The 27,920-nt window shown below is 34.3% G+C and overlaps 2 protein-coding genes across 2 annotated transcripts in view; one reads left to right on the top strand and one right to left on the bottom strand.

The window, feature by feature from the left end:
- LHCGR (luteinizing hormone/choriogonadotropin receptor) overlaps positions 1-9,185 on the top strand; it is a 60,480-nt gene extending 51,295 nt beyond the window's left edge. The window contains exon 11 of the mRNA XM_010967774.3: positions 462-9,185. Within this exon, the coding sequence (XP_010966076.3) occupies positions 462-1,614 (1,153 nt within the window). The 3' untranslated portion in view covers positions 1,615-9,185. The remainder of the gene's footprint in view (positions 1-461) is intronic.
- A 485-nt stretch (positions 9,186-9,670) lies between these two features.
- GTF2A1L (general transcription factor IIA subunit 1 like) overlaps positions 9,671-27,920 on the bottom strand; it is a 41,944-nt gene continuing 23,694 nt past the window's right edge. The window contains exons 7-9 of the mRNA XM_010967753.3: positions 19,167-19,427; positions 18,396-18,485; positions 9,671-10,468 (exon numbers count right to left, since the gene is read on the bottom strand). Coding sequence (XP_010966055.2) covers positions 10,361-10,468; positions 18,396-18,485; positions 19,167-19,427 — 459 coding nt within the window. The 3' untranslated portion in view covers positions 9,671-10,360. The remainder of the gene's footprint in view (positions 10,469-18,395; positions 18,486-19,166; positions 19,428-27,920) is intronic.

The raw sequence follows: 27,920 nt of genomic DNA, 5'->3' as shown, positions 1-27,920 counted from the left end.
GCTGATGATCTTCAGCAATGTGAGCCTTCCAATCCCACTTGTGTTCTACTACAGAAAAACAGCTTAATAGCAGTCTGGTTCACAACTAAAGGAGATAAATAGCTAAGAAAATGTCAAGAAAGGATTCTTTTAGATTGAGCAAGCATAGATTATGTCTCTAAATTTGTTTTCCAAAGAAAATCATCCTCTGTAAACAGCTTCATTCAGTCTTTGCATCATTGTGTAAAATCTACATATAAAAAAATCTACTTTTCATTCCCTTCTTAAGGAATTCCTACATCAATTCCGAGTTCTCAGATAACAAATAAATGTAAGACTAAGGCTGTTGTGGATTTCTTTCCTTTTGTTTCTTAGGCCTTAAAAAAAAACAAAACACTACAGATGATTTTCAAATTTTTAAATACCTGGAATCACAGAAAATCTCTTAAGTTTACACTGAGCCTAAAATATTCTTCTTACAGTTATTCTGCCATCTTTGCTGAGAGTGAACTGAGTGGCTGGGATTATGACTATGGTTTCTGCTCACCCAAGACACTCCAATGTGCTCCTGAACCAGATGCTTTTAATCCCTGTGAAGATATTATGGGCTATAACTTCCTCAGAGTCCTGATTTGGCTGATTAATATTCTAGCCATCATGGGAAATGTGACTGTCCTCTTTGTTCTCCTGACCAGTCGCTATAAACTGACAGTGCCCCGCTTCCTCATGTGCAATCTCTCCTTTGCAGACTTCTGCATGGGGCTCTATCTGCTACTCATTGCCTCAGTTGACGCCCAAACCAAAGGCCAGTATTATAACCATGCCATAGATTGGCAGACAGGGAATGGGTGTAGCGCTGCGGGCTTTTTCACTGTATTTGCAAGTGAACTTTCTGTCTACACTCTCACAGTCATCACACTAGAAAGATGGCACACCATTACCTACGCTATTCAGCTGGACCAAAAGCTGCGACTAAGACATGCCGTTCCAATCATGCTTGGAGGATGGCTATTTTCTACTCTAATTGCCATGTTGCCTCTTGTGGGTGTCAGCAATTACATGAAGGTCAGCATTTGCCTCCCGATGGATGTGGAAACCACTCTCTCACAAGTCTACATACTAACCATCCTGATACTCAATGTGGTGGCCTTCATCATCATTTGTGCTTGCTACATCAAAATTTATTTTGCCGTTCAAAATCCAGAGCTGATGGCTACCAACAAAGATACAAAGATTGCTAAGAAAATGGCAGTCCTCATCTTCACTGATTTCACCTGCATGGCACCAATCTCCTTCTTTGCCATCTCAGCTGCCTTCAAAGTGCCCCTTATTACAGTAACCAACTCTAAGGTGTTACTGGTTCTTTTTTACCCTGTCAATTCTTGTGCCAATCCATTTCTGTATGCAATTTTCACAAAGGCATTCCGAAGGGATTTCTTTCTGTTGCTGAGCAAATTTGGCTGCTGTAAACATCGAGCTGAACTTTATAGAAGGAAGGATTTTTCAGCTTATACCTCCAACTGTAAAAATGGCTTCACTGGATCAAATAAGCCCTCCCAGTCCACCCTGAAGTTGACCACATTACAATGTCAATATTCAGCTGTGCTGGACAAGACTTGCTATAAAGAGTGTTAACTGTTATATAACTATACTTAAATATGTAAAAAAAAAAATTATCCATGCCAGTAATTTTAGCAGACTGTTGATTTCAGGAAATTATGTGTTAGGTACATTGGGCAAAAAGAGACCTCTACCGAGCTCAAAGTGTGGTCCATGATCACTGTCAGTCTAAAACCTATTTGTCATTGGCACATGGTAACATACAAAAGTTAAGACTGTTTAGAAACTTTAATAGAAACTTTGACAGTAATTTTATGTCTGTTGAATCTAACATTTTTAAAATAAGGCAATGTTTTACATGTCTTCGATATTTTTTCTCATTTCATCCCTGTAATTTTTATTGCATTCTACAAAAATATTAATTCATAACAGATTTGAAATTTAAAATAACTGGTCCTTTTCCTCAAATAGTTTGAGAAACACAATCCAGAGATGCATTGTACAATCTGGTAGCCACTAGCCACATGTAGCTAAATTAAAATTAAACTAAATTAAAAATGTAGTTTTTCAGTTGCACTAGCCACATTTCAAATGCTCAATAGCCACATATGACCAGTGGTTACCATACTGGACTGCATATATAGAGAACATTTTCATCACTACAGAAAGTTCCACTGGATAGTGCTGTTCTAAAGACTTTTATCTATCCCCCGTCTAGGTTCTACTATTTAAAATTTAATGTAAAATAAGCATCTAAAAGCACATTTCAGCCTATTGGCTTGGTGCTTAGTCTCTAAAGAGCAATGAAACATCAAAGAGTAGATTGTTAACTCCTTGTGGGCAGGAACCCTGTCTCAATTTGTTACCCTGTCTCCTGGCTCAGGATCTTGGCAATAGTATGCAACAAATGTGCTGAATTATGCTGAAGTTATAAAATCTAGAAGGAGAAAATTTTTTTTTCTTTCAAAGGCCCTATCTTTTATGTAAATTTAAAGAAAATATTTAAATTTTTTGAAAATTTCATTATTTCTATCTTTGAAGGTATAGAAAAATATATTCAATATTTGCTAGAAAGTATTTTTATTTATCAGAATTGACTCTTATAGGAAGTGAATATGGTTTTAATTGCAGTGTTTTTTTGTAGGTTCCTTTGCCTTTCTAAAATAACTTATTGAAAGCCTATTCTATGCCAAACATCTTGATAAGTATTTTATATAATTTAACCCACTTAACCTTCATAAAACTCTGTGATGATGATCATATTCACATTTTATAGTAGAGGAACACCTATTACAACTTGCCCAAGTTCTCAAAGAACTAATAAAAATTTTCAGTTAATAGGATTCAAACTCAAAGTTCTGATTCAGGACCCCAGCCTTTTAACCCACTGTGTTCTTCTGCCTCCCATACTGGTAAATCAGTCACCCAAAGGTTTAATATGTGTCCAAAGTTCTCTCAATTTCCCCCAACATTTTGTGAATGTTTTCAATCATTCAGAAAAGCTGAAATAATGGTAAATTGCACACTCATATACTTAGATTCAACATTTTACTATATTGGTTTTATAATATATCTATATAATTATCCATCTATCATCTCTGATGCATTTTCATGTAAGTTGCAGACATCAGTATTTGTCAGCCCTTAACACTTCAGCATGCTTATCATTAACAAAAGTTTAATATTTGTTTACATTTTAAAGGTAAAATTTATGTATAATGAAATGGATAAGTCCTAAGCATACCATTTAATGTGTTTTGAGGAACATACACACCCACATACCCAAAACCTTCATGAAGATAGAGAACACTCATCCTCAGAAAGGTTCCTCATGCCCCTTCCTAATTAATCCCTCACCTCCATCTCACAGAGCTAACAATGGTTATGATTTTTTTCCCCATAGATTAGTTTTGGCTGTTCTAGAACTTCATATAAATGGAATCACACAATATATATTCTTTTGTGTAAGGCTTCTTGACTCAACACAATGTTTTTGCTATTCATCCATGCTGCAACTTGAATCAGTAGTTCATTCCTTTTCATTACTGAGTAGTATTCCTTTGTATGAATATAGCACTGTTTTCCATTTTCCTATCAATGGGTATCTGGGCTATTTCCAGTTTTTACTTCCGCTTTGGCATTTAAGAGAAAGAATGAAGCTGGAGGAATAACTTTCCCAGACTTCAGACAATACTACAGAGCTACAGTAACCAAATCAGCATGGTATTGGCATAAAAACAGACATATGGATCAATGGAACAGAATACAGAGCCCAGAAATAAACCCACAGACCTATGATCAATTAATCTTTGGTGAAGGAGACAAGAACATACAATGGAAAAAAGACAGTCTCTTCAGCAAGTGGTGTTTAGAAAACTGGGTAGCAGCATGTAAATCAATGAAGTTAGAGCACTCCCTCACTCCATACACAAAAATAAACTCAAAATGGCTTGAAGACTTAAATATAAGACAAGACATGATAAATCTCCTAGAAGAAAACATAGGTAAAACATTGTCTGACATAAATCTGAGCAATGTTCTCCTAGGGCAGTCAATCAAGGCAATAGAAATAAGAGCAATAATAAACAAATGGGGCCTAATTAAACTTATAAGCTTTTGCACAGCAAAGGAGACCATAAGCAAAAGAAAACAACCACCTACAGAATGGGAGAAAATATCTGCAAATGATGCAACTGACAAAGGCTTAATTTCCCAAATATATAAACAGCTTATACAACTTAACATCAAAAAAACAAACAACCCCATCCAAAAACGTGCAGAAGACCTAAACAAGCAATTCTCCAATGAAGACATACAAATGGCCAATAGGCACAAGAAAAAATGTTCAACATCACTATTCATCAGAACTGCAAATCAAAACTACAATGAAGTATCACCTCACATCAGTCAGAATGGCCATCATTCAAAAGTCCATGAACAATAAATGCTGGAGAGGGTACGGAGATAAGGGAACCCTCCTACAATGCTGGTGGGAATGTAGCTTGGTGCAGCCATTATGGAAAACAGTATGGAGATTCCTCAAAAAACTAAAAATAGACTTACCACATGATCCAGCCATCCCACTTCTGGGTATATATCTGGAGGGAACTCTAATTTAAAAAGATACATGCACTTTAATGTTCATACAGCACTATATGCAATAGCCAAGACATGGAAGCAAACGTCCATTAACAGATGACAGGATAAAGAAGTTGTGGTCTATTTATAAAGTGGAATACTACTCAGCCATAAAAAAGAATAAAATAATGCCATTTGCAGCAACATGGATGGACCTAGAGATGGTCATTCTAAGTGAAGTAAACCAGAAAGAGAAAGAAAAATACCATATGATATCACTCATATGTGGACCCCCCACAAAAAGAGAAAAAAAGAAAAAAAGGACACTATGAACTCATCTATAAAACAGAAACAGACTCACAGACATAGTAAACAATCTCATGGTTACCAGGGAAAGGGGGTGGGAAGGGATACATTTGGGAGTTTGAGATTTATAAATGTTGGCCACTATATATAAAAATAGATTTCAAAAAAGTTTCTGTTGTATAGCACAGGGAATTATGTTCAATATCTTGTAATAACCTTTAATAGAAAATATGAAAATAAATATATGTATGTATATGCATGACTGGGACATTGTGCTGTATACCAGAAATTGACACATTGTAACTGACAGTACTTCAATTAAAAAATAAAGTAAAATAATAAATAAATGTATAGTCATAACTAGATTTTCTACACATTTAGTCTGCTTTCAGTCTTGATAACATTTTTTAAAATAATTCAAAATAGTTTATTAAAAAATTATAAACTTTATTATAAAGTATCTCTTCTCTGGAATGTTTTTTTCATATTTCTGACTTTTCTCCTCTGTAACTAGTTACTTATCTTCACTCAGATGTAGTCCTCTCTCTTGTAAACAAGTATTCTAGAATTTGTCTCAGTGATGAGAGAATACTAATTAGTCATGTTATATATATATACATAATTAACTTTTTGATTCACAGTAAATCACAGAACCAAAACAACTAAGCAAGCAAAACAGCAGAAAGTAAAACAAAGGAAAAATTAAAATATATCCTAGTGGAGAAACTTTAAATTATGTACTCTTAATTATTGTTTGAGCCCAAGGTATTTGTTCACATACTCTGAAAACAACTTTCACAGACTTTTCCACAAATACTGGTCTTTATTTTCTACATTATAATTTAAGTTTTAATGTACAGAGTCATAGTGTCCTGTCTTCCTCATTCTCAGATCCTTTTATTCATTAGTTATTCCTCTCAACCGTCTTCTGCATCAGTTCTTTATTTTGCATTTCTACTGCCACACCCACATCTCAGGCCATTTCCCCTTACCTCTGAAGTACTACTATGCCTCCCTCATTTTTATTCATATCCAATCTTTCCCATGTCCACACTCTCATACCTATCACCACTGACTAACTTCCTAAAATCCCATCCCATCTTGTTACATACCTGCCAAAATCCTGAGCAGCTTATCAGTGGCTATAAATTTAAGTTTTAGTTCCTAGCCTAACATTCAAAGAGCTCCAGAATCTATCCTCAAATTTTCTTACTTTATATCCTATTTTTCTACGTGAAACAAAGTGTTCCAATTACTTTCCCCTCGTTGTGCCCTGCGCATCTCCATGCTGGTGCCTGTGCCACTCTTACCAAATGGAGCAACTGTCCTCCTCTGGGATCCTTTAAGACCCCAGCTACAAGTTTATCTTCTCAAACTATTCTTAATCCACTCCCTCCCTAATCCACTATAGTCAAGACACCTCCTCTACTTGGAATAAAGCAGGGCATAAATAACAAATAATCCACAAGGGTTTCTCTCTTAGACTTCTTTAGGCACTCGTCATCTGTATCACTCATCTGTCTTTTGTTCTACACTACTGGATATTATTATCGTACATGTACATCATTTATTTCACCTACATTATAAATTCCTTTAGTGATACACTCATCTGCTTTGTTTCTCACACTGTATCTATCCTAGTTGCACATGTAAATGATTAATAATTTTAGCTGACTCACTTTTATAACTGAAATAGAAAACAAACCTTGTTAAGAATTTTCCTTACGAGATGGTCTCATAGAAAGTGTGTGTGTTTGTTCCTAGTCTAAATAATCTCTTATACACAAATCATAAAAACATCAAATGCTCAAAAAATTTATATTTCCATTTTGTTATTTTTTTTTACCATGTTTGATGATATCACTGGTAGATTGCAAAATTACTAAAAGGGGTTAACCAATTTGGAATAATTCATCTAAACTTACAAAATATTTTTAAAAGGTATTTTGTTCAAATGTTGTAACATTTGCTATAAAGGGGCTGCTTTTGGTTTCCTCAAAAATGTGTTAAGTCCATAAGTAAATTAAGAATCTTTATGTCACAAGGTCTTCAATAAACGTGTTCAGCATTGGAAATAATCTTTTCTTCACAATGTGCAATATTTTTATTAATATCAAGTTTCTTCCTAAGAGTTATTACCATGGGCTTCCTATTTATAATTTAGCTTTCTAGTTTTCAATTACAAAGTTCCCACCTAGCTTTGAGTATACTTACATGAAAAACAGAATAATATTAACCTACTAACATGAGTCAACAGAAAATTCCCCACTAAATTCCCCTGCTCACCACCCCAGTTAACTGTTAATCATTCTAAAGTTATTAGTTTTGCTACACAACTTAAAAGACTTCAGCTGAGTACCTCAGCCAGAACTGGAGTCGCATTGCCCTATGAAGTCTGAGCTGTACAGATGACTTTTCATACATATTACAGCACACTGAACACATAGGTAAAGCAGGTAATCCAGGCAAGGTCAGTTGGCCAGCCCCAAAGAGACTAACTGCAAACTCAGCAAGACCTTCTTAGCAGACAGGGAGAAGTGGAAAGTGTGTAAAAAAAAAAAAAAAAAAAAGCACTGTAGGATGCATACATGAAGAAAAAGCCTGAATTCAGAATTACTATACATGATACTCACATAAATTTAATTTAACACAACAAACTGCAAGCTCTATAATGGAGACACATTCTCCACCAATAAAATGGTATAGGATGACATTTGCAAGTTACTGCATTTATAAGAACTTAGAACTTAACTTTATGATATTTTGTTATAATATACAACAAGAAATGTTTAGCTTGGAAATGATTGAAAGGTTCCTGAATGCAAAAGTAATACATTAAAGCCAAGTCTCAGATAAACTTCACCAACTTCTAGGGCTTAAAGAATAATCTCTCTCAAAATGGATTAAGATTTGTCTCACTCTATCTTTAGTATATGGGTTAAAAATAATTTTTTAACTATGAGTTATGACACATCAATAGGTAGTAAAGTCAATTTAGCGGGCCAACACCACCAAAAAAATTTTAATGCAACAGAACAGAACCAAATAGAAAATATAGGAGGCCAAGCATTTTTTTCTGGTATTTTGTTTGTGTTATACGTATCTATGCAAACATACATTGGTTGTTAAAGTATTTTTTTTTAGTGTGGCACCTGGCCAAAAGAATTGAAAACCACTAGTTTAGACAGCTTTTCAAGAACTAGGATTCTTTTCTAGCACTATTTGAGATGAATAAAAGGGCACTAGGTCCAAAATAATTTGAGAAATCTCTTAATTCTCCATGCAGTCAGCACCAAAATAATCATCATTTATACTAGCATGCGAAGATAATTATTATTGGGCTTTGTTTTATTTTTTGGTAAACTTATTTTAAATGGATGCTTTTACATTTTTAAAAGACCAGGGGGCAAAAAGGCACTCAGAGAGACAAATGAAACAATGACTTTTTCCTCTGATAAAATGTACCACATAAATAAAGAGCGTCATTATAATAACAGTATTTGTAACATAGAAAATTCAAAAAAAAAATCATTGAAGCAAAGTGAGAATTTAAAGTTCACAGTAGAAAAGAGGAAAGGAATTTTAGAAACAACTATTACTGTCTCTTCCAAACACTTAAACCAACATATTAAACCCCAACTTCCAAGTGAATGCACCTTGTCACTAAACTCAGCAATTAATGTGCAGTAAGTTTGCCTAGGGCAAATACAGAGTGACAGGGTGAGCTTGGGAAAAAGCAAGCAGGAAGACAACTAGAAAGTGTAGTCCTCAACACTGGAGGGGGTACATTTAAGGGGCAGGCACAAAGAATAAGTGCCCTCTTTTTGCCTTCCATGTAGAAAGATGAACAGTAGGCAAAATCCATGCAGAGAACCCATGGGAGCTCCTGGGAGCTCTCAAAAGCCAAAGAAGAATCTGTAATAGCAGTGGTGGTAGTGAACAGGGCAATCACTCGGAGGATGAAGGCACAGTTGGAGAATCTGGATAGGGGACCAGCCTACTCACTAGTTACTAACTGGATCTGCAAGCAGCTGCCAACTTTAGGCCAAAGAGTGTCCCACTCATGTTGTTCATGGCCCAGAAGAGATTTATCCAGATTTTGAAAAGATCCAATAGTCCTTGGGTAGAAAAGGGTAGAAAAGAACAAGTGTTGGAATAAATTAAGCTCTCCAAGTGAGGTTGCGTCTGAAAAAGAAATAGGGAATTCACCCTGTGACCAGCCGGATCCAGATATCTAATCTTTAAAGGGCTTTCACAGACCATAACCCACTCAAACCCAAACTGCTTTCTGTGAGAGATTTACTCTCCCGGAGAAGAACATTCAGGGCCAAAATGAGGAATCCTAGATTTAGAGACCATGTATACCCCACCCACTAAGAGAAGCAGAATGATGAGGAAAATGTTCCTTTGAGGAATTTGAATCTATTAAGGAAGAGAATATTACAGAATCCTTTACTGAGATATTAATTTGCTTTGTTTTTATCGGTGTAGGAAAACGGGAGCTATTTGTGTTTTACATTCTGTTTCCCCACCATGATTTTAAAGACCGTTATCTAGGTCTTCTGTTTTCAAATGAGATTGCTTCACCAAAGCAGAAGATTCCTGAAGAGAATATCTCTTCTTGGCTTTTGTTTTAGGAAACCTAAACCCAATGGGGGAATTCTCAGTTAGGAAAAAGAAAGATGGTATCTTCAAGGGGTAAAGAGTTTGCAAAGGGATCTTCCACTGTAAGAAAAATAGGGGGCGGGGGGATTAGAGAGAGGGGGAAGAAGACAGAAGTATGAAGTTTCAAGAATTAGAATGGGAACATAACCTATTCTACAGAATTCCCCCAGGAAAATAACAAGATACAAAGAAGAATGGCCTGGCCACGTGACAGACCCAGAGAGGCTGATCCTTAGCTACAGGGATCCAGGCCTCAGGAAAGATTTTCATGTTCAAGTATTATACAGGGTCAACAGAGGCACCTCCCTCCAAGGAACCATCTGAGCCTGCACAACCAGCCTCCTGCCAGTGATGAGTGTAGACTGAAGATCCAAAGAAGCCTTCTTTAATAATCCTACCACTTGTAAGACGCTCCAGGATCTTTTGTAACATGGTTTGGTGAGAGGTGGGAGGAATACCAGCCCCAATAATAATAACTGATAATGACTTTACGATGAAGGGCAACTGGGTCTGATTTAAATTTCACTTCGAAATTAAATAAATATTATTTCTTCATTGTAAATCACACCTGATACATCTATGCTTTGTTAATGCTATAGACAATGAGGATTAAAAAATAAAAACCTGTTAAAATAGTCTGAAATGTAAAATGGAAGAAATGTAAAATTATATATTTGTATCTGCATCTGAATTATAATTTTATTAAATTCCATACAGTAAATAATATATGATATAGTCCCACTGATATTTATGGTGTTTGAGCTCGTAAGTTTTACCACTCTGCATCACCAATGGCTTTTGCAAATACATAGTCTCTCCCTCCAAAACACATAACACCATCTTTCAAATAGAATTTCCATTTGTTCTTGCTTCGATGAATCTGTAAGTAGAAAAACAGCTTAAATTAATTAAATTTAGAAGGTAAAGGATTATCTACGTTTCTTTACATATCCCATGGGATTGCTGTGATCCTAAATGGGAGTTCTTTAAAAATAAGACCTCTTCAAGATAGTCTGTTCATTCATTCAGCAAATATTTGCACTCCTATGTGTCAGATATTATTTTAGGCACTGGATATCTACTAGCTTTTTTAAAAAGGAAAGAAAAATATATATATGTATAATTTTTTTAGAAAGGAAAAAATTTCAGTCTCTGAAAAGTTGACATTTTAGTAAGGATGGGAGAAACAGACCTAATAAATACATAAACTACACAAAATATTAAAAGGTAGTAAATGTTATGGAAAATAGATCAGGAAAAGGAAGATCACAAACACAAAGGTTTACAATTTTAAATAGAAGAGTGAGGGTGAGCCTGACTTCTGAGGTAACATTTGAGTAAAGACTTTAAAAATATGAGGGGTAAAGCCAAGAAGATATTGACTACAGAGCATTCCAAACAAGGGAACAGAAGTCCTGACGAAGGGCATGCCTGGATTGCTCAAGAACAGCAAAGAGTTCAGGATGTCTGCAAAAGAATAAATAGAGAGGCTGTAGTTAATATTATCAGGGATAAAAAAAAAAGAGTGGTCTTTCATTGTGAAGAAGAAAGTCATAATACACTGAGCAAGGTGAGAAAATACACCTTATAATCTATCAGACTCTATTGGCTATTCTTTGGAGTCAATAAATCAGCCTGATACAGACAAAATAAAAACTAGAAAATAATACTACCTTAAAAGGTAAGAAATCACACAATCATTGTTACTTCTGGGTAACCCACAAGTGACTATTTAAAAACCTTAGAAATGTATGATTTGAAATCAAACATAAAAATTAAACCTAATATTGTTGACTGCAAATAGTCAACAAGGAAGAAAAGTCTGTGACTAGTATTCAGATGCATTTCTGAAGCATAAGAAAATACAAAAGATAAACCCCCTATTTTTGTGGGGGGAAAAAAGTCCTAATAATGGAAAATTTGTTAGTTTGACTGCCAAATTTTCACTTGCACATACCTTTTTGTGTGTGTGTGTATATATATTTTTTTCTTAATTGACATATAGTCAGCTTACAATGTTGTGTCAATTTCTGACATAGCATAATACTTCAGTCATACGTGAACATACATATATTTGTTTTCATATTCTTTTTCACCACAGATTACTATAAGATACTGAATATAGTGTCCTGTGCTATACAGTATGAACTTGTTTTTATCTGTTTTATATATTTAGTATCTGCAAATCTTGAACTCCCAATTTATCCCTTCCCACTCCCTTCCCCCACTGTAACCATGTTTGTTTTCTGTGTCTGTGAGTCTCTGTCTGCTTTGTAAATAAGTTTGCCTTTTTTCGTTTTTTAAGATTCCATATATAAGTGATATCATATGGTATTTTTCTTTCACTTTTCTGGCTTACTTCACTTAGAATGACAATCTCCAGGTCTATCCATGTTGCTCGGGGAACACGACAGTGATGACAGAATCCTTAACTCAACACAGATGATAAAATCTGACCAAAATTAGGAGAGTATTAATAGCAGAAGCAACAATAACTCATCCTAGTATCTTTATCAAGTAACTACATTTATTCTACAAATGTAACAATGATGGTTCAATACTAGGAATTTACTAGTATAAAAACTGTATTACTAGACCTAAGGAGACAAATCATATAATCATCTCCAATGATGCTGAAAAAGCATTTAAGGAAACTCATGCATTTTAGATTTTTTTTAACTCAAAATAAGAAAGACCATATCCTACAAACATACAGATACCCCTACCTCAGCCAAAAAGCCATGACTTACTGCTTAGTGGGGAAAATTCTCAAAGTATTTCCACTAAAGTCAGGATATAAACAAGAATACCCACTATTATCCAACTTTCACTCTAGAAATACTAGCCAACACAATTAGACAAGAAGAAAGACCTCAAGATATAAAAACTGGAAAAGATGAAATAAATTTGCAGATGCAACGATGAGATGACTGAAAAACCTAAGATAATCAACTATAAATGACTAAGAATTCAGTATCGATAGAAAAATCAATATACAGAAGTTCACAGCCTTCATATATGCAAGCAACAGTTAGAAGATACAAAGGAAGAGACCTTTACCATAACAACATAAGTGATAACATAGCTAAGGATACATTTTAAAAATACTTGATCTATTGGCACCATTCAGTACACTCTTTTCTTTGAAATATTTTCCTCACTGGGCTTCTTTAATACTCCTGGCTTTCCACATGACTCTCTGACCACCCCTTAATTTTCTTTACTGATTCCTCCTACTCTCTCACCTCTCAACTTTAAAGTGTACCAGGACTCTTCTTTCTGTTTATATTCATTCTCTTGGTGATCTTATCTGATCTCATGACTTTAATCATCTATATGCTAATGACTCCCCAAATTTACATCTCTAGCTCACACCTCCCCCTTAGACTCCAGATTCTCATTCAACTGCTTCAGCACCTCTTTCTGAAAGTCCAATAAACATCTCAATCAAGTTTAAACCTAGGACACTGATATACTCTCCCCCAAACTTCACAGTCTTCCCCATCTCAGTGGGGAATGGTCACTCATTCAGACCAAAAACCTTGAGACAATCTTTATACCTCCTACTCACACCTCATATCCAGATCCATTAGCAAAGGTTAGTTCTACCTACAAAGCATATTCATATTCCAACCACTTCTATCACCTCCACTACCAATACTCTTGTCTAAGCCACCATCTCATCTTGCCTGGATTAATATGCCCATGACTAGTTTCTCTATTTTTACCCTTTTCCCCCTGTAGTCTACTCAAAACATGTAGCCAGAGTGGCCCTGTTAAAAACATAAACTAGATTATCATTTCTAAGCTCAAACTTCTCCAATGACTTTCAAAAATAAAGTCCTTAAAATGGACTATAAGATCCTGCTCCTCCCCTCACTTAGTGCTCTGGGTTTCTTCACTGTTCCCCAAACACACAAGTATTCTTCTACCTCAGGACATATGTATTTACTGTCTAAAATGATTACATCCAAGTATCCTCATGGTTCATTCTCTTACCTCCTTTCGATCTTTATCCTATCACATTCTCAGTAAGGTCTCCCTTGGACACTGCATTAAAATTGCAGCCTACTCCTCCTTAACATCATTACCAAATTCTATTAATTTAATGTGATTTCAATGAAAATCCAAAAGGGTTGGTTTTGAACCAACAAGCCGATTCCAAAGTCAATACAGAGCAATAAACAAGAATATCCAGGAAAACACTGGAAAAGAACATGGTGGAAGCACTAACCCTACCAGATATTTAAAACCTCAATAATTAAATCAACATAGCACAGGCTAATGGACAAACCAATGGAACAAAACAGAAAATCAAGAAGTAGACTCAAATACATATAGAAATTTAGAGGATAATAAAGGAATCATTCTCTTATTAGTGGAGACAAAATAGACTTTTCAACAAGCAATGTTAGGAAAATTGGGTAGCCACTGTGGATTAAAAGGTGGAATCATGTGTCACATTATGTACCAAAATAAACACCCCAATCAATCAAAGCTTATGATTGAAAAAAAAAAACCAAAGAAATACTAGAAGAAAACATGCGTGAATCCCTTTAAAATTCTGAGGTAAGAAAGAACTTTCTATTCATGACTCAAAATTTAGAAGCCATAAAAATAAAGGTTGGCAAATTCAACATCTGCATGAAAGAAAGAAAAAGCATTGAAAGCAAACAACTGAGGAAAAAGTATTTCTGCACGTACATACCAAGGGCTAATCTTCCCCTTAAACAATACAGAGCTCTTAGAAATAAATAAATTGACCAGTAATACAATTTTTTAAAACACAGAGAAAAGTTATCAACAAGCAGTTCACATAAAAGTAAACTGAAGTGGCTTTTAAACACACAAAAAGTTAAAAATTTCACCAAGATATCATTTTTAACCTTTCATAATAGAAAAGATCCAAACATTTTAATACACTCTATTGACAAGTGTGTAGGAAAGAAGCACTCTCAAACACTGTAATAGGCGTATATACTGGAATATCCTCTAGGAGAGCATTCTGATAATATCTAATCAAATACATCTGCCCTTTGACCCAGTAATCCCATTTCTGGGGATTTATTTAATAGATAAAACTGCCCTTATATGAAATGTTCTGTGTACATGGTCATTCAATAGCAAACAACTAAAAAATAATTCAAATATTCATCAGTAGAGAATCAGTTAAATAAATTTTAATAATTCTACAATGGAATATTATAGTTATAAAAATACTAGCCAAGATCTCCAAGATATATGGTTAATCTCTTAAAAAGACAAGGTGAAAAATACAATATTGTCTATTCTACCCTTTAGGGCTTTGCTTGAGTGAGACTCTAAATATTAAGAAAGTAACTTAACTGGTTACTTACTTACATTAAAGGCAATGACAGGGAGCCACTGGGAGGAAAAGCAAAATGGTGAAGGAGTGGGCAACAGACTTTTTTCATGGTATACCTTTTAGAGTTTTTAGATTTTTTAACAATGTGTATGCAGGACTTACTCAAAAAATAAAACATACATAGAGAGAGAGAAAGAGATATTGTACTACACACTTAGTAATTATTAGCATCTAACGGACAAAGCCAGCTAAATTATTAAAGAAAATGCAACATATTTAAATAGTTTTACATTCTACTATAAGTAGTGTCCTATTTATAGCACAGAACACTCCCATCTGTAGTAAAAAAGTTTCATTTCACCATTAACCTTCCCTATTATAGCTTTATTACTTTAAACTTTATATTAATCTTAGACATCCTGTACACCTCTGAAATAGCATGTCCATACACTTTAACTAATTCTCACTCAGCGTGTTGATCAGTGACCTTGGTTTAACCCTTTTCCATGCATACCTTAATCTCACAACTTTTCCCCAACTGTCAACTTACAAATTTTAAAGGTAAATTCCATATAGTAATCAAAGCCAGAAAAAAACATACTTAAAAGAACAACAAACAAACCAAAACAAAAAACAAACAAACAGACAAAAAAGCTCTTCTTGAGGTTTAATGAGCAAGCAAATCACCTAGGGGTACTACTAAAATGCACATTCTGACCCAGTACAGGTAAGATTCAAAATCTTCATTTTTAAACACTCTCCCAGGGAAACTAATGCCACTGGTCTTCAAAACACACTAAGTAGCAAAGCACTTAAAAGACTATACCACTGAAGTCTTTCAATTTACTTGAGTTTGGTTATATTCAGTATTTTTTGAAACAAGCCAACTAGTAACCAGAACTGGGAAGTTACGCTTTTATAAAGATTTACTGTAACAGTGGTCCCTCCCACCCCACTTTGGTTACAGACACTTTCTCTTTGCTAACTATCTTCTGACTTCATTACTTTCTTTCAATAACTTTTCGTGGTTCCCCAATGCCTTAGTTTCCATTCAAATTTTTAGCACTGTTCTTAAAATATTCACTAATTAGAGTGCCCTCAGACAACTAGATCTGTTAACACTACACATCTATTATCACTCCTTCTATCTACCCTACAGGTTGTTTTAACAACCAAAAGACAATGTATTAGAAAATACTTTGAAAAATGTAAAGCACTATGTAATTAATTACAAGCTATTTCCCACAATGCAGTACAACAAAGGATACTATATCCATAATAGTCAACAAAATTATATGTGACTCTATGAAATGCATGTATTATTTAGTGCCTTATAGTGCAAATACACTGTTAATAGAAAGCAATGTACTGTTTATAAGAAACTAAAATAAGTTTTAAACTAAGACTAGTCCTTTTCCTATTACCTATTCCTTCTTATGCTTATGTTTACCATCACCTAAATTGCCATTTTTCTATAGGAGAGAAAATGATCTTATTTTTAGAAAGAAGTATTTATTTTTATAGCAATTCAAAATACCATCCTCTGTCAATCTCAACGATAATGAAATTGTTACTGAAAAAATGTGGGAAAATGTTAATATGCATTAGTCATCAGGGAAATGCAAATCAAAACCACAATACCACCTCACACCCACTAGGATGGCTAGAATCAAAAACTCAGGTAACAAGAGTTAGTGAGAATGTGGAGCAATCTATGCCCTCATACACTCTGACGGGAATTAAAAATGGTACAGCCACTTTGGAAAACAGTCTGGTAGTGCCTCAAATTATTACCATAAGACCCAGGAATTCCACTCCTAGATATACACTGAGAAAAATGAAAATACATGCTCATAAAAGAAACTTATACTTAAATATTTATAGCAACATTCTTTATAATAGCCAAAAGGTGGAAACAACTCAAATATCCCTCAACAGATGACTGGATAAACAAAATGTGGGAGATCCATTCAATGGGCTGGTATTCATCAATAAAAGGAATGAATAACTGTCACAAGCTATGATATGGATGAATCTTGAAATACTGTGTGAAGTTAAAGAAACCAGTCATAAAAGACCACATATTATATGATTCCTTTCATATGAAACTTCAGAATAGGAAAATCTAAAATGACAGGAAATGTATTAGTAGTTTCTTACTACTGGGAATGGGCATGGGAGGAAATGGGGCAATATGCGAGTGAAAACTAAAGGGTATGGGCTTTCTTTTAGAGGTGATGAAAACCTTTTAAAATTGGATGTTTTAATGGTTGCACATATCCATAGGTATACTAACAACCATTGAACTGTACACTTTAAATAGGTGAACTGTATAGTATGTGAATTATATCTCAAAGCTGCTAAAAATGTAAATATGAAGGAGTTATGGACAAAAAACTGACCATTCTACTATAAATCACAATAATAGTGCTTAAAACATTTTTAAAGTAAAGCCATACAGTAATTGCTAAAAGTTTAGTTGCTAAAGTTTAGTTGGTACTAACTTAATTTCTAGGCTTGAAACCTCAGAGACACCTTCAACTCTCCCCTGTCAATTATTCCCTAATGTCCAACTAATACCAAGTCCCAATGATTCTTCCATCATAATCTGCAACTCTTCCATGTCCTACGTTGCCATCCTCAGTTTGGGCTCTGGTTACTTCGTGTACTATCCCTGTTCTTCTATTTGCCAAATTAGCAAATAAAGCCAGTTTTTAAACCCAATTACAACTTTCTCAATATCATCCTCAGAAGGTCTATCAAATCACATTTGAATTTCTCCTACAAGGATTCTGGATTTTCCAATCTGCTCCCACTTCTGTCCCCAACCCAGCCTCACTCACTAATATATTCAAAAGGAAAGCACAAGGCAGGGCTGTCTCTTTACTGTCCCTTATACATTCTACATGCATTCATTCCCCTGCCTTTTATCAGGCTATTCTACTCTGAATGTCTACTCTCTACACTTCTCTTTATCCTACAAATCATGCAAGATGTATTTCAAAGTTCCACCTCAACCATGAAGGATTTTTGGAGAACTCCAACTACAAATGATTTCTTGCATTTCCTAGCCAATTTTAGGACTTACTGTCTGTGCCACATATCTCAGCATTTGATCTACATGCCACTCATCTTAGCATTTGATTTATATGCCATTTATTTTAGTATTTGATTTACCTGTCACATATTTTAGCTTTTGATTTACCTACCATCTTATTGTATGCCATTCTATTATTCCATACAGAAAAACATCTTGCTTCAATAAAAGACTGTCACTACTTAAGACAAGAACTATCACTTTTTGGTATCACTGAGAAACCACATAGCACAGTATTAGACCCAAAATACATACCCAAAATTTACATAATTAATTAGCTATTTTGAGATTAATGCAACTAAACAGTAACTCACCATCATTTTGCTCATCTTTCTACTATAAATGCAATTAATAAACCCAAAGTCAAAAAGGTGAATACAGTACCTTGTCATACTGACAGACAATTACATTATCCGTGTCAAACAGGTCTGGCACATCCTGCTCACTAACATCATCTCCGGAATTTAAAGGGTCCTAAAGATGAAAAATAGTCATATTAAGGAATGCCATGATGCTTTGAATTTTTTAAAGATAGAGGGACACATAGAAATAAAGGAATTTGGAGAGACAGAACAGTATTGCATTTAAAAGTCAAACAGGTGGAGTTTAGCTTAGTCACTTAATAACCACAAGACTGACTTTTGACAAGTTACTAAAATTCCTCACATCTCAGTTTTCTCATTTGCAAAATGAAGATAGTAATAAGACTCATAGGGCAGTGGTAATGTTAAATAACATAAGGCAGGTAAGATTTAGTATAGTACCTGGCACATATGTAAGACCGCCATAAAGGGTAGTTAATACTACTTACAGGCTCCTAATTATCATATTCCACAAAGATTTCACTGCATTTATTAGGATTAGGGAAAATACAATATGCTTCTGCTCTGGCTGCCTTCTTTACCTCCACTCCTATTCCTTAAATCTCCCACTATCTTTAGTTAAGACCAACAAATATAGTACCTGATTCCTAAATACTTAATGCTGATTTAAATTAGTCAAAGATTAAAAGTTTAAATACTAGTATACAAATAAGTCTCATTTTAAAGACAAAAGACAGGGTTAATCTTAACTGTTATTCCTCTTGGTTCCAAAGTATAATAAAGTACAAATGTTATAAATTTTTTTAAGTTTCAGTTCAAAAGTGATCCTCACCTCTTCCACAAGGTCTATTTGAGGGTCTTCATTATCACTACTGTCGGCAGTCGAATCTCCACTAGATATACTGTCAGCTTCTTCTTCAAGTACTTTCAGGTCTCCTGCATCGATAATCCCTAAAAATTCGTTCTCATCTACATCTTTTGTACTTCCTATTTCATCATTGGAAGATGTATCTCCAGTTCCATCTATTTGAATTATCTCATTAATACCATCATCAGCTACTTGAATGCTCAAATCCATCTGAGAATTAGAATCCTAAGAGAAAAAAATGCAATACAGTTTTTCAAGCCAAACAAGGTGTATGAAACATTGAATCACAGAAATACAAAATTACTTAAATATTTCACAAGTGGCCACTTAAAATATATTTCTTCAATGTCAGATGATGTTTCCTAATTTTGAAAGCAAATGAGTTGAGTGCTTTCACATAATATTTACCTGTTTTTATATACACTACCTTAAATTTGTATGATACCTATGAGGTTTGAAATATTTCAGACAATAATTCTATGCAGTAGAAAGGACAAGTGACATTATGCTTAATGGATAAACAAAAAATACAAAGGACTGTACTAACTAGAATAAGCCAAACACAAAAGGACAAATATAAATCAAAACTGATAGAACTGAAAAGAGAAACAGACAAATCTACAGTTATAGTTGGAGAATGCAGCATTTCTCTCTCAATAAAGACTGAAATTCAGTAAGAAAAGAGAAAATGTGAACAACACAGTCAACCCACTTAACCTAATTGACATTTATAGAATATCCTCCCCCCAAAAAGCCAAATGCACATTCTTCTCAAGAGCACAAAGAATATTCACCAAGGTGTAGCATATTCTGGGCCATAAAACCAACCTTGGCAAATTAAACACACACAAAGTATGTTCTCCGAGCACAAAGGAATTACACCAGAAATCAGAAATTAAACCAGAAGTATCTGGAAAAACCTCAAATATTTACAAATTAAACAACACATTTCTTTGACCCTTGGGTCAAAGAATAAGTCACAAAGGAAATTAAAATATAATTTTAATTGAATGCAAACAAAAAAATTACATTTCAAAACTTGAGATGAAGCTAAAGCAGTGCCTAGGGGGAATTTTATAGTCTCTCATGATAATACTAGAAAAGAAGTGAGTCTCAAATCAATGGCCTAAGATCCCAGCTTAACAAAGTAGAAAGATAAAACCAAATTAAGCTCAGAGCAAACAAGGAAATAAAAAAGATAAAAAGAAAAATACATAAAACTGAGAACAGAAAAAAAACAGTCAATTAGACCAAAAGTTCATTCCTTGAAAAGATCAATAAAAATGAAAACAACTGAGCCAGACTGCCAAATAGAGAAGGGAAGCAAATAATACTAATAATTAAGGAAGAGGTGTCACCACAGATTCCAAAGACTTTAAAAGGATAAGGAAATTGTCTTAGATCATTTGGGTTGATAACAAAATACCATAGACTAGGTAGCTTATTAACAACAGAAATTTATTTTTCACAGTTCTGGAGGCTGGGAAGTCCAAAATCAAGACACCAGCAGATTTGATATTTGATGAGAGTCCACTTTCTGGTTCATAGATGATGCCTTCTCACTGTGTCCTCATATAGCAGAGGGGCTAGACAGCCCTTTGGGTTCCCTTTTAAGTCAAATAATCTCATTAATGAGGACTCTACCCTCATGACCTAATCACCTTCCAAACTTCCCACTTCCTAATTATCATCACCTTTGGGGGTTAGGATTTAAACATATAAATTTGAAGGGTACATAAACATTCATACTAATAAAGTCAATTTACAAAAATTGTATAGCTGTATAGTAGCAATAAACAATTGGAAACTGAAATATAAGAACAGTACTATTTAAAGCAACAAGAGAAAAGGAACTCATCACATACAATGGATCCCCAATAAGATAACAAGCAGATTTCTCACCAGAAACTTTGAAGGCCAAAAGGCAGTGGTATGATATATATTTAATACTGACAGAAAAGACAGAACTGAGAATTCGGTATCTGGGAAAACTGTCCTGCAAATAAGGCATTTCCAAATAAAAGCTGAAGGAATTTATCACCACTAGATCTACCCTGTGATATACACTGAAGTGAGTCCTTTAAATAGACATGAAAAGAAGCTAGACAGTAACCTGAAGCCACATAAAAACAAAGTTCTCTAGTAAAAGTAAATACAATGGCAAATATTAAAACCAGTATTACCATAACTTGGTTTGTAACTTTAATTTTTATCCCTCTATGAGATTTAAGAGCCAAAAGCATAAAAAATTATAGTTATAAATCTATATTAAAGAGTACACAATATATAAAGATGTAATTTGGGACATCAATAATATAAAGTGGGAGAGGGCAGAGCTGAAAAGGAACAGTTTTTATATGAAGGTAAAGTTAAGTTGGTATCAGTTCAAAATAGATTGTTAAAACTTTAAGATGCTATATGTAATCTCCATTGTAACCACAAAGAAAATATTTAGAGGGTACACACAAAAGGAAATGAGAAAGGAATCAAAGTGTGTCATTACAAAAAAATTAAACACAAAAGAAAGTAGTAAGGGAGGAAATGAGGGACAAAAAAGCTGAAAGACACACAGAAAATAACAAAATGGCAAGAGTAAGTTCTCCCCTATCAGTAATTACTTTAAATATAAATGGATTAAACTCCCCAATCAAAAGAGACAGATTGGCAGAATGAATAAAAACAGTATGCAACTGCAACTATATGTTGTCTATAAGAGACTCATTTTAGATCTAAGGACACAAATTGATTGAAAGTAAAACGATGGAAAAAAGACATTCCATGCAAATAGTAACCAAAAGAGTTGGAATAGCTATACTGCTATTAGACAAAACAGACTTTAACTCAAACACTGTTACAGGATACAAAGAAAAACATTATATAATGATAAAAGAATCAATTCACCAAGAAGATATAATAATTACAAACGTATATGCAACAAACATCAGCACTCCTAAATATATGTAACAAAAAGAGAGAAATAGACAGCTGTACAAGAATGGTAGAAACTTCAACACTCTACTTTCAATAGTGAATAGAAGCACCAGACAGAATACCAGTAAGAAAATAAATAACCTGAACACAATACACCAACTGTACCTAACATATACAAAATATGCTACCCAACAATAGCAGGATACACATTTTTCCCAAGAACACACAGAACATTCTTCAGGATAGTCCATAAGTTAGGCCACAAAACAAACTTAATAATAATCCTAATTTTAAATGAAATCATACACAGCATGTTTTCTGATCACCGTGGAATGAATCTACAAATTAAGAGCAGAAGGAAAACTGGAAAATCCACAAGATGTGGAAGTTAAACAACAGTCTCATTAAAAAATTAATGGGTCAAAAAAGAAATCAAAAATACCAAAATCTTTTACAAAAGATAAAAAATACCTTGGAACAAGTGAAAATGAAAACATAACATACCAAAACATAGGGGATGCAGCAAAAGAAGTGCTAAGAGGCAAATTTACAGCTGTAAGTGCTCACACTAAAAAACAAAGATCTCAAATTAACAACCTAAATTTTACCTAAAGGAACTAGAAAAAGAAGAACAAATAAAGCCCAAACCTAGTAGAAGGGAGGAAATAATAACAATTAGGGCACAGATAAAGCAGAGAAAAGAAAAAGAGAGAAAAATCAACAAAAACTAAGCGTTGGTTCTTTTAAAAGATCAACAAAATGATAAACCTTTGGCCCACTGCTGAAGGAAAAAAGAGAGAAGACTCAAATAACTAAAATCAGAAATAAAGACATTTTGCTTCTGATTTTACAGAAATAAAAAGAATCATAAGAGAGTAGTGTGAAAAACTGTATGCCAACAAATTGGATAACTTGGATGAAATGAACTGATTTTCCAAAACACATAACCTACCATGACTGAATGATGAAGAAAGAGAAAATATTAATACCCCTATAACCAGTAAGTAGATTGAATTCATCATCAAAAATGTCTCAACAAAAAAATGACCAGGACCAGATGGCTTCACTGGAGAATTCTGCGAAACATTAAAAGAGGAATTAACACCAACCCTCAAAAATCCTCAACAAAATACTAACAGAATTCAACAGTACCTTAAAAGGATCATACACCATGACTAAGAGAGATTTATTCCTGAAATGCAAGAGTGGTTCAACATATGAAAAATCAATGTAATACAACACATTAACAGGATGAAGAGAGGAAATATACTGCACACGATCACTTTAGTTAATGTAGAAAAAGCATTTGACAAAATTCAATGCTGTTTCATGATTCGGGGGAAAAAAAAACCCACTCAAAGTAAGAATAGAGGAAAATTACCTCAACATTAATAAAGGCCACATATGAAAAGTCCACAACTAATATCATATTCAATGGTGAAAACTGAAAGCTTTTCCTCTAAAATCAGGGACAAGGCAAGGATAACCACTCTTGCTACTACCATTGAACGTAGTACTACACGTCCTATCTAAGGTAACCAGGCAGGATAAAGAAATAAAAGGCATCCAAACTGAAAAGGAAGAAATAAAATTAGTTCTGTTTGCAGATGACATAATCTTATATCCACAAAACCCCCCAAAATTCCACATACACAAAAATGTTAGAACTAATGAATTCAGCAAAAGGTATAGAATACAAAAATCAACGCTGAAAAATCAGTTGCATTTCTATACATTAACAATTAACAACCTGAAAAGGAAGTTAAAAAAGCAATTCCAGATAAACAAGTTCATGCTGTATAGCACAGGGAACTATATTTGGTATCTTGTAGTCACTTACGGTGAAAAAGAATATGAAAACGAATATATGTGTGTTCCTGTATGACTGAAGCACTGTGCTGTACACCAGAAATTGACACAACATTGCAAACTGACTATACTTCAATAAAAACATACATGTATACAAAATAAATAAACAAATTTTTTGAAAAAGCAATTCCATTTACAATACCATCAAATAGAATAAAATACTTAGGAGTAAGCATAACCAATGAGGGAAAAGACTTGTTCACTAAAAACTACAAAACACTGCTGAAAGAAATTAAAAATGACACAAACGGGAAGACATTCCATGTTGATGGATTAGAAGAGTTAACACTGCTAAGATGTTGATACTACCCAAAGCCATCTAAGATTCAATATAATCCCTATCAAAACCCAAATGACATTTTTGGTGCAAAGAGAATGACCAATCTTGAAATTCATATGGAATCTCAAGGGACCGTGAAAAACCAAAACAATCTTGAAAAAGAAGATACAAGTTAGAGGTCTCACACATTCTGATTTCAAAGCTTACTACAAAACTATAATAGTTAAAACAGTGTATTTGCATAAAAACAGACAACAGACCATTGGAATAGAATAGAAAGCAAGGAAACAAATCCTCACATACATGGTCAAATGACTTTCAACAAGAATGACAGGACCATTCAATGGGGAAAGGACAGTCTTTTCAACAAATGCTGCTGGGAAAACTAGGTATGGTGGACCCTTACCTTATACCATATGTAAAAATTAACTCAAAATGGATTCAAATTTAAACATAAGAACTAAAACTATAAAACTCAGAAAAAATCATAGGGGAGAATCTTAACAACACTGAATTTGGGAATTATTTCTTAGATACAATACCAAAAACATAGGCAAAAAAAAATTGATAAAATGGACTTCATCAAAATTAAAAAACCTTTGTACATCAAAGTACACTATCAACAAAGTGAAAAGGCAATCCACAAAATGGGAGAAAACTTTCGCAAATCTTCTATCCAGTAAGTAGATAATATCCAGAATATAAAAAGAACTCCTATACTCAATAGCAACAAAACTAAAAACTTAATTTAAAAATGCACAAAGGACTGAAACAGACATTTCTCCAAAGAAAATATACAAATGGCAAAAAGCATGTGAAAAGATGTTCAATATCTCTAATCATTAGGGAAATGCAAATCAAAGCCACAATAAGATACCAACTCGTGCCCATTAGAATGGCAATTAGAAAAAACAAACAAACAACAACAACAGAAAATAAGTGCTGGCGAGGATCTAGAGAAACTGCACTCCTGGTGGGAATGCAAAATGCTGCAGCTGCTATGAAACAGTGTGGCAGTTTTTTTTAAAATTAAAAATAGAGTCACCATATGACCTAGCAATTCCACATCTGGCTATATACCCCAAATAATTGAAAGCAGGGACTCAAAGAGATATTTGTACACCCAAGTTTATAGTAGCACTAGTCACAATTGTCAAAAGGTATAAGTAACCCAACTATTCATGGGTAGACGAACAGACAAACAAAATATGGCATATATATACACTAGAATGTTACTCATACTCTTTGATGTTCAGACTTACTACAAAACTATACCAGTGTAGTGCCAGTGAAAGGACACATGAATTAATGAAACAGAGTGAAAGCTCAGGTGGGGAGGCATAGCTCAGTTGTAAAGTATGTGCTTAGCATGCATGAGGTCCTGGGTTCAATCTCCAGCACCTCTACTAAAAATAAGTAAACAAATAAACCTAATACCCACTTCCCCAAAATAAAACAAACAAAAAAAGAATTTTTAAAAAAAGCTCCTCAAGGAGCTTAAAATTTAAGGGGAAGGGTATATTTGAGTGGTAGAGTTCATGCCTAGCATGTATGAGGCCCTGGGTTCAATCCTCAGTATCTCCACTAAAAAAAAAAATAAACCTAATTACCCACCTCCAAAAACAAACAAAAATAAGGTACATTGAAAAAAAAGTGGGGAAGGGTGTAGCTCAGTGGTAGAGTGCATGCTTAGCATGCAGGAGTTTCTAGGTTCAGTCCCCAGTACCTCTAGTTAAATAAAAATAATAATAATAAGTAAATAAACCTAATTACCTCCCCCCTCCAAACAAACAACAAAAACAGGCCCCCCCCCGAAAAGTCCAGGAATAAACAGACACATATGATCACTGATTTTCATTAAAGGTGTACACGCTTCAGACACGCAGTGTGCTCACTGGAGATGGGGTAGTCTTTCCAACAAGTAATGTTAAATCAACTGGACACCTATACGCAAAAAAAAAAACCTAAATCCTAACCTTGCACTACATACAAAAATTAACTCAAAATAGATAACAGTCCTAAATGTAAATTCCATAAAAATTTTAGAAGCATGAGATGATCTTCACAACCTTTGGTTAGGTAAAACACATTAAGCAGAAATCAAAAACAAAACCAAGTAAATTAGACTTCATCAAAATGGCAAACTTCTCTCCAAAAGACAGTGAAGGATGTGAATAAACTACAAATCTTACCAACTACTAGCAGAAGTTTGCATTCCACCAACATTGCTTGGGAATACAGCCACTTTAGAAATGAATTTGGCAGTTTCTTATGAACATACAGGTATCACATAACCTAGATATCCCACTCCTAAGTACTTACTCAAAAGAAAATAGAAGTCCACAGTGGGGAACAAAAAAACCCACAAACCCACACATGAATGTTTTTAGGGGCTTTATTCACAAATGCCCTAAATGGAAGAATCCAAATGTCCAAATGGTGACTGCATAAACAAACTGTGGTACAATGGGAATACACTAATATGTCCAAAAACATGGTTCAATCTCAAATATATCATGCTAAAGTTATGTATTGCATGATTCCATTTGTTCAACATTCTGAAAAAGGCAAGCCTATAACAAAAGAAAACAGATCAGTGAGTGACTGCCAGGGACCAGAGGTAAAGGGAGGGTACTGACTACAAAGAGGCCTGAGGGACCTCTTTGGCGTGATGGAAATGTTCTGTATCTCAACTGTGGTAATGGTTATATAACTGCCAGCATCTTGTCAAAATTCTTACTGTACATCTAAAAACTGTATACCTAAAAAAAAAAAGTGAATTTTATTGTATTAAAATTCACCCCCAATAAGTCTAATTTTGTGAAAAGTAAATTATGGTCAGTTTAGTCCTGGGCCTAAATCACATGTTGGAATTGGCTTCTCATTTTAATAGCAACAAGTACTGAAAGCCTTAAACAGCAAGATCTTTTTTTTGTTACAAAATGAATCAGAGCTCCCATGGTACTTTACCAGATTAGTATAAGCTTATTAAGGATCATTAAAGATTCCAGGACTCTTGTAAATGAATTCACGTAGCACCATCTTATTTTTCTTTTATCAATGAGATCCTCTTTATTCTGAGAACGGAGTAAGATTGCAAATTCAAATTTACTATCAATAACTACAAAAGAGTTTTGTCATTCTCAGCTTCTTTCTTCAGAAGAACTTCCACCAAGCATTAGAAAGTTAGTATGATTATCTGACTCCTATCTCCTTTTCTAAGGTGGTAGTTTGACTAAAATAGCCAGGAGTATTGCCCCAACATCCATAATTGATACTGCAGGCCCATGAATAGAAAGATTTAAGCTTTTCCTATGGCCAAACATCCACTACATATTATCAGTGAACTCCTCCAAGTTAAACTGTTACGAGGAGGTTTTCATTCTTTCTCAAAAATAGTAGATCTCTCCCAAGGATCAACCAAGAGCTTCAAGTACTGTCCTTTGAAAAGCCATTAAAAAAAAAACTGAAGAAGAATTTAACATTTTCTCCACACTTTTTAACAAATGTCTTGGAAAAGACCTTCACTCTAACGTATTTGAGTTTCATGGCAGCCAACAAAACTTCTTTTAGAATTACTAGCTGTGTCTTAGCACTAATGCATGCCAGGTGCTGAAATAGATACAGCAATGCTCTCT

The sequence above is a fragment of the Camelus bactrianus genome, chromosome 15 (assembly GCF_048773025.1).
Source record: "Camelus bactrianus isolate YW-2024 breed Bactrian camel chromosome 15, ASM4877302v1, whole genome shotgun sequence".
Taxonomy (NCBI): Eukaryota; Metazoa; Chordata; class Mammalia; order Artiodactyla; family Camelidae; genus Camelus; species Camelus bactrianus.
Note: the sequence above shows the minus strand (reverse complement) of the source record. Positions and strands in the feature narration are given on the sequence as shown.